The following is a 12,595-nucleotide window of genomic DNA, read 5'->3' on the forward strand; positions in this document are numbered from 1 at the left end:
TGACTTACCAACTGTTAAATTGCATAAACTTGTTCTGTGCCCAGAGTCAAGGGGAATTGTTGGGGACCTTGGTTGCTAATTTATGCATCTGTTTGGTTGGTAAGGTCAGATGAGATTGCCGAGTTTCAGACATGTTGTGACAAAGAGTTCTCACCTCCTGGAGAACTATGGTTCTTCTTATGTTCCAGTGCCTCATCTTTTTTTTGGAAGTGCCTGCTCTACTAACAGTCAGTCAGGTCTTGTGCCTCACGTTAGGGTCCTGCTTACTGCCCCCCGATGGCTTATATTTCCTGTAACACTCCCCTTGTTAGGGGAAATGTGTTAGAGGAGCACTGTACTTGGAGACTATGATTTTCTAGGGCACCTTTAGGGAAAGTTTCAGCCATGAACGAATGCTACTGTTATTTTCAACCTCCTGCTGACTGGATAGTGACAGGTGCCAGTTGCAAATCTCTTACTAGCTCTTCTTTCAGTTAGTCCTGACGAAGGGTCTCGGCCCGAAACGTCAACTGTACCTCTTCCTAGAGATGCTGCCTGGCCTGCTGCGTTCACCAGCAACTTTGATGTGTGTTGCTTATAATTTTTAGCTTGTCACTTCTTAATATCAACCAATATGGAAAGCAAAAGGAGTGAACTGCAAGCCCACTTGTGTTGCACCTTGCAAAGGATTCTCACTCTTCAAGTAGCTCTACTTAGCCTCAGTAACAAGCGAAGAACAGAATACATATGTGAGGATATAGTCTCATTTTCGCCATCAGCGTGCAAACATCAGCCTCCTACTGTCACCACCAAACGGATCTGGAGCTTCAAGATGGTCATCATCCAGGCATGTTCAACATTTTACTGGCAGGTCCTACACACTGTACTGTGTATGCATTAAATAGACTATTCAGCTCCTCTGTGCGGGAACAGGACCAGAGCACTCAGAATGAGTTTCTGCTCGCTTAATTATTGTGAATAGTCACTGTCTGCTGTACATTACGTAATCTGACAAATATAATCAGTGTCGCAGGAGAATGAGATGGAATTGGTGAAATGAAGAGAAAATATGTCTGGAGGGGGATGACAGGGCACTTATAGCTTTGCATCTAAAGTCCCTACTTCACTAGTAACCATCCTCTTGTGGATAGTCACTTGTCTTTGGATTGTAATCCCCATCCACTCCTTTATGAATGCATCGATGACTATGAACGAGGGGTAATTGATGTTCATGGCATAAGGTAGAAGGAGTCAATTTTAGAAAACCTAGCACATTTATTTTTCAACATAGTTCCCTCCTACATTTACGCACTTAGTCCAGCGGTTGTGGAGCATACGGATCTCTTCTTTGTAGAAGTCGGCGTCTTGAACCTCCAGAAAGTGGTCTACAGCAGGGGTGATTGATAAGCTCGTGGCCTAAGGTAGAAGGAGATGAGTTATACAGCTCTCGTTACATGAACGTGCAGTTCAACTCTTTGAGTGATCATGCAGAAAGTTTGAAGTTAATGACTCATCTCCTTCTACCTTAGGCCACAAACATATCAATCACCCCTGCTGTGGACCACTTTCTGGAGGTCCAAAACACCGACTTCTACAAAGAAGGGATCCATAGGCTCCACGACCGCTGGACTAAATGTGTACATGTAGGGGAGGACTATGTTGAAAAATAAATGTGCTAGGTTTTCTAAAATGGACTCTGTCTACCCTAGGCCACGAACTTATCAATCACCCTGTGTGTGTGTGTGTGTGTGTGTGTGTGTATAAAATATGGACCCACAGTGGAAACTTGTGGGGATTTAAAATAAAAACCAGAAAATACTGGAAACTCTCAGCAGGTCAGACAGCTTTTGGGGAAGGAGAAACAAAACTGATGTTACAGGTTGAACACCCTTCATCAGAACTCCAGATTTCTACAATCTTCAGGTTTTTCATTTTCTTTCAACAGCGATATTGGTTTGGTGGGGTTTGATACTGATAAGAACAGTGTTTACTTTTTGTTCTCGATGAGATGCACATTGTTCAAATTCATGATACGTAGATTTCATACACACCTTGTTCAAAATGGAACATAAGTATATGATATCAGAGCACAGAAAAACCAATAGTAATGACTTATACTTCAAGACGAAAGAAAGCAACATGGAACATTATCCAATTTTTAAAAAATCATTTAGAAAAGCTGTTGCTGACAAAACTAAAACTTTATGGCCATCTCAAATTAGAGCCATGAATAATCAAAAGTAGAAATAGACCACTTGGCTCTTTATTGTCAGACTTAACAAAGTTGGGGCTATTTCTTTCCTCATCCTCAGTGCTATTTTCCTGGTGAGACAGCCCTTTAGAGTAGAGAATTCTTGATGGTCACTATCTTTAAGGTGACATTTTTTTTCTTTTTCCTAATTGTCTAATGTCTTACTATGCAATTGTCTTCATTTTTGGACACCCCATCCAGGGGAAACATCAAACCCTGCAACTATTCTATAAAGAGTTTGTATACTTTAATGAATTACCTCTCATTCTTCTAAGAAAATAGGCACAGTCTGTTCATGTTCTCCTCATGCACTAAAACCTCCATCCCAGACATTGATCTGTTGAATCATTGTGGACTTCTATCAGAACGATATCTTTCTTAACAATAGGAAGAAAAAGAATCTTTGTACAGTATCCCTTTACAATCTCATCATGGCTCCATAGGATAGTTACTCTTGTCTTCATTCTTATATTCAGATCCTCTTGCAATAAGGACTGGTGGTCTTCCTACGCAAGATGCTGGATGAACTCAGCAGGCCAGGCAGCATCTATGGAAATAAATAAACAGTCAATGTTTCAGGCTAAGACCCTCATCGAGACTGGAAATGAAAGGGGAAAATGACAGAATAAGGAGGTGGGTGGTGGGGGAGGAAGGACAAGCTCGAATGTGATAGATGAAGCCAGGCAGATGAGGGAGGAGGAATAAAGTAAGAAACTGTGAGGTGATACGTGGAAAATACAAAAGGCTGGAGAAGAAGGAATCTGATAAGAGAGATGAATGGACCATGGGAGAATGGGAAGGAGGAGGGGCACCAGAGAGAAGTAATAAGCAGGTGAGGAGAGGAGGTAAGAAACCAGAATGGGGAACTGAAGAAGAGGGGAAAGTTACCGGAAGTTGGAGAAACCAAAGTTCATGCCACCAGTTTGGAGGCTACCTGGACAGAATATGAGGTGTTGTTCCTCTAACCTGAGAGTGGTGCCAATATGACAGAAGAGGAGGATGCGCTGTACTACCCTTGTTCATTTGGGGAGAAGTTGCAAATTTGAGCAGCATTGTCAACATAACTTAAACAAGTCAGTAAGCAGTACATTTTGTAGATAGAAGGAATGAATATTTAGCTTGTAAAAATGGTTGCTTTGTCAGGCTCCTTATATGTTGTTGGCATAGCACTCATTTGGGCAAGAGGAAGGCATTTTCATCAGAACTGTTTCTGCCTTGTCGATATCTTTGGGGAAAATTGGTAGGCAAATCTCTTGCTGTAGGATAAACAGATACTGAATGGTGAAGCGACTGCTTTTATATGCCTGATCCTGTTAGTTTCTGATCAGTGGAGACTCCTCAAATTTTGATGGTAGTGAAATTCAATGATTTGATACTATTGAACATCTAGGATAGATGGTTAGACCCTGTCATTGAGAGGGTAAATGCATTGGCACTTATGTGGTCAAAGTTGATGGAAAAATTATAATAATGAATAAATGCAGGATCACTGAAATTGTCAGCTGGTCATTCTAAGGTGCTGCATGCATCGTATATTCAAGAAAATACAAGCAACCAGTAATCACATCACTATCAATAAGTGCAATATTAAATGTGGTTTATATATAAGCCTTGGTCAACACAGAATCTATTAGTAAAAATAAAATTTAAAAAAAAACTACAGATACTGGAGTTCTTAAACAAAAACAAAAAGCTGGAAAATCTCAGCAATGTCTGTGGAAAGAGAAATGGTCAGCATTTCAGTCTACAAGCCTTCGTCAGAACTGAAAACCTGTTAGCACCTGACAGCACTCTCTGAAGACATGGACAAATTTTAAAGAAGTCTGCATCAATGATTTTAATTTCTTGAGAGAGACCATGATAAGCCTGGAGCAACAGCCCTGTTAATATTCTTGTTGCTTTGGAAACCCTGTCACTTCTACCACATTAATTACATTGAATTGGGCCACTAAATTACACTGATAAATTAAGCCATGTTTCATTCTTATTTTTCTGTTGGGATTTGCATTTTTTTTCTCGATAAGCATACTCTGAAAACTGAAAAACTTGTTTAAATAGGGACTCAGGGATGACCTCATAGAGATGTATAAAATCATGGATGCATTTACCAGGGTAGAAAAACAAAAACTAGAGGGCACAAGAGGTTTAAAGTGAGAAGGGAAAGATTTAGAAGGGACCTGAGGGTCAACTTCTTCACACAGAGAGCAGTATGTATGTGGAACAAGCTGCCAGGAAAAGTGGCTAAGGTAGGTACAATAACAACATTTAAAAAGACATTTGAATAGATACATTGTGCATAATTCCTTACAAGACTGTAGCAAGATTTGTAAAGGATTAAATTGATATCTATTTTTATTACTCCCAGTTTCTATTTTATCCTTTTTTTAAATAATGCCGACAATTAGATAACAAATTGAAATTCAAATATAGCAAACATTTGATGATCAGTGTTCCATTTATAGAATACTCTCAGCCATTTGAAAGGTATGTAGCTAATTTGTGAAAATGATTAGTTTGTCTTGTAGCATCTGTGGAGAAAGAAGCAGTTAACAATTGTTTACTGGAACTGGGAATCATTACAGATAAGTGAAGGGAGGAGGAATTATTTTTTGAAATGGGAAAGTTTGTGATGGATAGAATGGAAGAAGAGATAGAGGAATAGATGAGTGGATAGCCAGCGCTTCTTCCCCAGGGCACCACTGCTCAATAGAAGAGGACATGGCTTTAAGGTAAGGGATGGGAAGTTCAAGGGGGATATTAGAGGAAAGTTTTTACTCAGGGAGTGGTTGGTGCATGGAATGCACTGCCTGAGTCTGTGGTGGAGGCAGATACACTAGTGAAATTTAAGAGACTATTAGACAGGTATATGGAGGAATTTAAGGTGGGGGGTTATATGGGAGGCAGGGTTTGAGGATCGGCACAACATTGTGGGCTGAAGGGCCTGTACTGTGCTGTACTATTCTATGTTCTATGAGATAAAATAACAAAAAAGAGGTTGACTGGAAAGTGAATTAGGGAATAAATGGTAGTTTGGAGGAAATGCAAGTGCCACTCAGTGTTAGGCCCAATCCCCATGTTCCTTGATTCCCTTACACCTAGAAATCGGGCAGTCTCCATTTAAATAAGCATGCACATTGACTAAACATCCACCATCTGCTGGGTTGAGAATTCCAAAACTATTTCTCCTCATCTCTGTCTTTATCTCAAGATAATGTTCTCTAGTTCTAGATTTTCCGAACAGAGTAAGCAGCCTCTCTGTATTAATTCTATCAATAAACTCAGAATATTACATGTTTTAAAGAAATCACGTTGCATGCTTAAAATTGGCTGATTACAGCCAACCAGTTACCAAAGCATCATTCCAATCAAAAATCTTAAAGCTTCATTAGGATATCCCCAAAATGTAATTAACAAGTTTCATGCACGTAATTAGAAAAATTAGGTTTGAAAATTTAGCTTGAAATAATCACCCCACTATGGAGACTTGCTTGAGTAAAATGGCAATTTTCCATCAATCATTCAAGCAAGGAACTGATGAACCACAGATGAAGAGTACAAATTACCCTGAAATTTCAAACAAGCATGGGAAAATTTCTGTCAGGTAAATGACTTGCTCATCATTGGCTGGGTATTCATTCTTTTCATCTACAAAAAGATACTGCTGATTTACTTGTCTAGATTACATTGACAGTCCTGCAATAGGTCAGGATTGAAAATGCATTTCAACCAAATCCACACATTTGAGAATTGTCCTGTAGATGTTTGATTATTGTAATGAGACAGATGGATGTCAGGTGCTTTGGGATCACAATGCGGTATCTCCTGAAACAGCTGTTCATTCTGTCAGTCTGTTATAAAGCAGCAATTGAGAAAATATGCAAATTATATTAAAATGAATATGTTTATAAAGGAAAATATTGTGTAAAATTCTAAATTTGAATGGAAGTATCTAACAGTTTTGTATGAAGAGAAATGGTTAATATCTCCAGCACCTGTATTTTTATTGTAATTTCATCAGCTCAGCAGATAGTTGATAACTTCAGCAATGTTGTTTCAAGATTATTTGAATATAGATTCCAACTTATCAAATTTTGCAGTGAAATATTTCCCTTCCCTACTTGTCCTCTTGTCCTTTGGAGGTTGGTATCTGTCTGCCTCAAAGGAAAGTGGGTGCTGATGATTATCATCGCAAGCCTGGGCAGGAGGTACGGAGATCCTGAGATGCCCAGTTGTCAAGATCCCCCTCTCGGCCTCACCAGCCTGGTCCAAAAGAAAGCTTATGAAACAATATATTTGGCACCAGCTTGGCTGCAGGAGCTGCCAGAAGGATGTTCAATGACGTCCAGCGGCCTTAGGGGTTCAACTCCGGATTTGCTGTCTGGGTTTATTCCTGTAGCCTTTATCTCTCTTGAGGCTGCCGACAAAGTAGTGGGGCTGTTTATCCGTAGCTGGGTCCACATACCGGTGGGCCTGTGTGCTGTGTGCAGCAGCCAGACCTCCTCCCTTTCCTCTGTAGTTCAGCCTGAATCGAAAAGCAGTTCAGTTTCTGTGTGTGACAAATGAGCCTCTTCGCAAGACTGCTAGCCAGTGGTGGAAGCTCAAAGTGAGAGTGACAAGTATTACCCACTATGCTACCATACTAGACACATCACAACAACCATTTTTGACACCAAAAATGGTAAAGGTCCTCTTGTCTTTTAATGCCTGACTATTCACTCAATTTCTTTCAACTGCATGTTCTGATGTATTGTCTTGAAAGTTTATAAACTTTCAGAATGCAATAACAAAGTAGAATATTAAACATTGAATTTCATCCTAAAACTGGAAAATATTCATGTGTTTTCTTTGGATTAAGAATCAGCAGATCATTGAATCTCCAAAATTATGTTTTTGTAGGGTGCACTTCAACAAATGATAAAGCAAATGGACAAAGAAAAGAAAAGTCTTCTAAACCAGCTTAAAAATTATGAGTGGAGAATAGAACAAGAAGCAAAGGTTTGTTTTAGAGTTTTTATTTTGAGCAGCTTTAAAACCTGGTAGTTATAAGTATATTTATTTATTGTGTATTAAAAATGCCTGGACAAATTCACCAACTCTGGATCCACAGTTCTGAATGCTCTAGTTCTGCAGTTTGCTTTCCAACATACATTCCTTTTAAATATGACTCTCAGTTGGAAGTGTGTGGTGAATTATTCCCAACAATTCCAGTGCCAATTTAAGCGCTAGAAGATTATCCAGTGGATTCTGTGAATACTTATTTAAAGTATTCTGTGAGCACTTATTTAAAATGGAATCTTGCAAACATTATATATATATTTTCTGGACTTTATTACTTTCAGTTTGAAAAACAGTATACTATATTATCCTGAAGAAGGGGCTCATTGACAATCTATTCATTTCCATAGATTCTGCCTGGCCTGCTGAGTTCCTCCAGCATTTTGTGTGCATTTCTTTGGATTTCCAGCATCTGCAGACTTACTCGTGTTTATAGTAACAATATTTATTATTTTTTTCTTTTGAGTTTCTATAAGTTAGGTAAAAGTGCAAGCATTTTTGACCTATTAGGGAACTTTGTTTGTTTTCATTAGTACACAAGAAGCATAATTACATGTATATAAGAAGATGCTGCTAAAGTCTCTGCATTTGACAAAAGCAGTGGAGTCAGATTCTGTAGCCAGTCATCAAATTCTCTTGGACAGTACTAAGCTAAGATTCATTATTTCTCCACATATGATCAGTCAGCTAACCAAACTTTTCAATTGCTTTGTTTTTCCTTCAGGCTTACCATAAAGCCAATGATGATCGTCGCACTTATCTGACGGAAATTGCACATGTAAGTTCATTACCCTGGTGGGGTAATTGATGAGACATTCCAATATATTCCTTGGCATTATTTTGAATGATTTTGTAAACTAATTTACAAGTTGAGACCAACGCAGGAACCTAAATATTTTGCAAATAATTCTTTCTCCAGTTGTTGCATTGATTGTTTCGCAATTATCAATTGATGAAGAAACCATTGCAGTACTTCCTGGAATGATTTAAGAACTCCATAGTATGTTGGAAGTGAATGAGGATATACAATTGATTTTTAAAACAAAAACCTTCTTGGATTTATAACTTTCCCTACTAATGGAAAATTGACTGCTTAATAATTCATTTAAGTCTACATGTTTTAGCAGACATAAACAAAAATTGACTAAATAGTGCAATATATTAATTTCAGCACGTGGACCAAGTGGTTAAGGCATTTGACTAGCGACCTGAAGGTCATGAGATGGAGCCCCAGCCGAGGCAGTGTGTTGTGTCCTTGAACAAGGCACTTAACCACACAGTGCTCTGCGATTACACTGGTGCCAAGCTGTATCGACCCTTGCCCTTCCCTTGGACAACATCGGTGGCGTGGAGAGGGGAGACTTGCAGCATGGGCAACTGTTGGTCTTCCATACAACCTTGCCCAGGCCTGCGCCCTGGAGAGTGAAGGCTTTCCAGGCGCAGATCCATGGTCAGCAAGACTATCGGATGCCTTTATTATTAATTTCAGCAACTATATTTTTTAAAATAATGTGTGAACCTTGGGCCTTTTATTTCTTAATTTATAATTAGCATCATAATAAGCAAGTTGAAAAATACTATGCAATGTAAAAGTCTGAAAGTTAAGAATGTGTTTTATGACATTCAGACTGACGATAAACACAGATAGGTCATGCACCATGGTGGTATAGTGGTTAAGTTACTGGACCAGCAGTCAGAATTCTCGACTCATTCTAGAAACACAACTCAAAATCCCACCACGAGAGCTTGGGAATTTAAGTTCCAGTAGTTTAAAATATCTGCCCTTAGTAACAGTACCATGACACTGCTGGAATGATGTAAAAATCCTTCTGGTTCATTAATGTCCATAAGGGAGTAAATCAGCCGTCTTTAACCAGTGTGGCCCCACGTGACTGTAGATCTACCAATGTAGTTGACTTTTAACATCCAGGGTAATCAGTTCAACAGTAATTAGGAATGGATAACAATTGCTGACGCTGCCACTGATATCCCATGAACAAATAAATTAAAGAACCAGTTCTTTGATTATGGTGTTAATGGCTTTATACTTGCACCAGGTACAACGTATATGCAACTAGAAACAAAATGCTTCTCAGCTGGTCAAGCAGAAATTGAATAGAAACCGAGTTAATGTTTCAGGTCAGCAATCTTTATCGGAACTAAACATACAGACCTGTTCCTGTCAATTTCTAAATGTATTTAGGTAATTTCCATTAGAGATCTCTTAAATTTCAAGTAATATCTATTTATGAGTAGATGAATTAGAACCTGTATGAGGCCACTTGCTTTTCAAACATGCTACTCTGATTGTTTCCTTAACCCTCATTGCTTGCTTATCAAGTATCTAACCACTTTTGCTTTAAGAGTATACAAATAAACTATGCCTGACCTGCTGCAGAAGTATTTCCAGAATTTTCTTTTTCTGTTCTTGCCATGAGTATCTTTTGCAGAAGAAAGTTCTCTCCCGCTCTTCAAGTGTGCAGGTCAATTTCCCTATGGACAGTATTTCAGCAGGAAATGGATGTAAACATTTCAAAACATGCCAAAGTAGTTCCATGTGCATTTCACTCATAGAAGTGGGAGCAGACAGCTCGAATTTCCAGGCAAATAATTGTTAACAGGCAAGAGGTGCACCTTCCCAAAACTATTCAAAGGTACAATCTTCACATTTTAAAAATCTTCATTTATTCTCACTTTTAGCACTGGAGCACAGGATGGATAATTCATAATCTGTACTATCCAATCTTGTGAATTACCACTTACAGCTTTACCTCATACTCCAGAACTTCCTTTCTAGACCAATGGTTCAGATTGTGGAGGTTGCAAATCAAAATGGATCAATTCAATAACAAAATTTCCTTATCATTAGTAAAGCAAGATGTAACACTGGTTAAAGACCATATTTTTATCATATTATTCCTGCTCCTGTTCATGACTCTTTTGGTTTCACTTTATGTAGAACCTTCTATGGACTCTAGGCTTTAGTTATAACTTATGAAATATCCCAAAGTGCTTTGCAGTCAGTGAAGGATTTAGGACTTGCATTGCAGGATCCGTGGCGCATCAGGATATCATAAACAACAACATTATAAACAACAATCTGTTTCTCGTGTCATCGAATGAGGAATAATTCTTGGGCAGAATACAGGGAAAAAAATTCTTAAAAGTGTGACATGCGATCTGTTTCCCCAAACTCAATTCATCGATCATCTCAAAAAATATTCAGTCAATACACACAAAATGCTGGAGGAATTCAGCAGGCCAGGCAGCATCTATGGAAAAGAGTACAGTCGACATTTCATGCTGAGATCCTTCATCGGGACTGAAAAAAAAAGATGAGGAGTCAGAGTTTGAAGTTGAGGGGGAGGGGAGGAAGAAACACAAGGCAATAGGTGAAACCTCTCCTGTCAGACTCCCCCTTCTCCAGCCCTGTATCTCTTTCACCAATCAACTTCTAGCTCTTTATTTCACTCCTCCCCCCTCCCAGTTTCACCTTTCACCTTGTGTTTCTTCCTCCCTTCCCCCACCTTCTAATTCTGACCTCATCTCTTTTTCTCTAGCCCTGATGAAGAACCTAGGCCTGAAACATCGACTATACTCTTTTCCTTAGATGCTGCCTGGCCTGCTGAGTTCCTTTAATATCTTGTGTGTGTTGCTTGGATTCCCAGCATCTGCAGATTTTCTCTTGTTTGTGGAAAAAATATTCAGTACTCATTTGGTACTGTTCAAATCTCCAGAATGACTTATGAATGCAATTAAGAAAAGAACTGAACCACAGTTGACACATGGCACAATTAACTTAATTTATTCTATCCTTTGAATTCTTTATCTGAATATTTATACATAGCAACATAATCCAAACTGTAACGTTATTATGTAAACAGAACTGTCATAGAAAATATAAGGTTTGTGTTTTTACCCTTTCAGATGTTTTGAAGGCATTAACTTGCTCTCGTGGCTATAGTTTACAGCTTGATATAATCATCTCATAAAAGGAAACAAAATTATACTTTGATTTCTTTGCCGCCTTCTTCAAGAAGGGAACCAGGGATAATCCTGGAAGCTATATATCAGTGCCTTATTGGACCAAATTCTTAAGGATAGGATTTATAAGCAGCTGGAAAACCATAGCCTAGTTAGGGAGAGCCAGCATGGTTTTGTGTGGGGCAAGTCAGGTCTTACTAACTTGATTGAGTTTATTGATGAGGTGATTAAGATAGAACTGTGGATCTTATACATGGATTTTAGTAAGATGTTTGACAAGGTCAATCATGGAAGGCTCATGGGATGCATGGGATCAATGGTGAATTAGCTATTTGGATTCAGAACTGGCTTGCCCATGGAAGACCGAGGGTAGTGGTCAAAGGGACTAATTAGTTAAGGCATTGAGCTCAATTGTCAAGAAGATATGTTGCAGCTGTATAAAACTCTAGTTAGACTGCTTCTGGAGTATTGCATGCAGTTCTGGTCACCCATTTATAGGAAGGATGTGGAGGCTTTGGAGAGAGTACAGAAGAGATTTACCAAAATGCAGCCTGGATCAGAAGACATGTGCTATAACTTGAGGTTGGATAAGCTTGAGTTGTTTTCTCTACAGCGGCAGAGGCTGAAGGGAATTCTTATAGAGGTTTTTAAGATTATGGGAGACATAGATAGAGTAGACAGACAGTATCTTTTCCCCAGAGCAACACACATAAAATGCTGGAGAAGAGGTAGATTGGGCAATAGAAGAAGAGGGAAAGGGAAGGGGGGAAAAGAGAAAAATTAAAAAGTTGTTGAAAGGAGAAATCGATGTTCATGCCATCAGGTTGGAGGCTACCTAGATGGAATATGAGGTGTAAGTCCTCCACCCTGACAGTGGCTTCATCTTGGCAGAAGATCATGGCCCTGAATGGAGGTGAGGCCATGGATTGACATGTCAGAATGGGAATGGGGATAGGATTTAAAATGGTTGGCCACAGGGATATTCTGCTTTTGGTGGATGAAGCTGAGTTGCTTTACAAAGTGGCCCCCCATTTTACATTGGATCTCTCCAATGTAGAGGTGGCTGCATTGGGAGCATTGTCCACAATTGACGGTGCCAACAGATTCGCAGGTGAGGTGTTGGCTCACCTGGAAGGGCTGTTTGGTGCCCTGAATGGAGAAGAGGGAGGAGGTGAATGGGCAGGTTTAGCATTTCTCTCACTTACAGGGATATTTGCCAGGAGGGAGTTTAGTGGAGAGGAATGAATGGACAAGAGAATTATGGAGGGAGTGATCTCTGCAGAAAGCGGAGAGTGGGGTGGGGGAGAGAGTGGAGAGTAAAAATGT

General features: G+C 39.3%; 1 protein-coding gene across 2 annotated transcripts in view; it reads left to right on the forward strand.

The window, feature by feature from the left end:
- The window catches only part of ccdc169 (coiled-coil domain containing 169), a 78,900-nt gene that overhangs the window by 48,775 nt on the left and 17,530 nt on the right, over window positions 1–12,595 (forward strand). The window contains exons 5-7 of one of the 2 annotated variants that reach the window (XM_072262896.1): window positions 7,127–7,225; window positions 8,010–8,063; window positions 8,457–8,637. In XM_072262896.1, the coding sequence (XP_072118997.1) occupies window positions 7,127–7,225; window positions 8,010–8,063; window positions 8,457–8,489 (186 nt within the window). In that variant the 3' untranslated portion in view covers window positions 8,490–8,637. Of the gene's footprint in view, window positions 1–7,126; window positions 7,226–8,009; window positions 8,064–8,456; window positions 8,638–12,595 lie in introns of those variants that run through there. The other variant, XM_072262895.1, reaches the window with a different exon arrangement.

The sequence above is a fragment of the Mobula birostris genome, chromosome 7 (genome assembly GCF_030028105.1).
Source record: "Mobula birostris isolate sMobBir1 chromosome 7, sMobBir1.hap1, whole genome shotgun sequence".
Classification (NCBI taxonomy): domain Eukaryota; kingdom Metazoa; phylum Chordata; class Chondrichthyes; order Myliobatiformes; family Myliobatidae; genus Mobula; species Mobula birostris.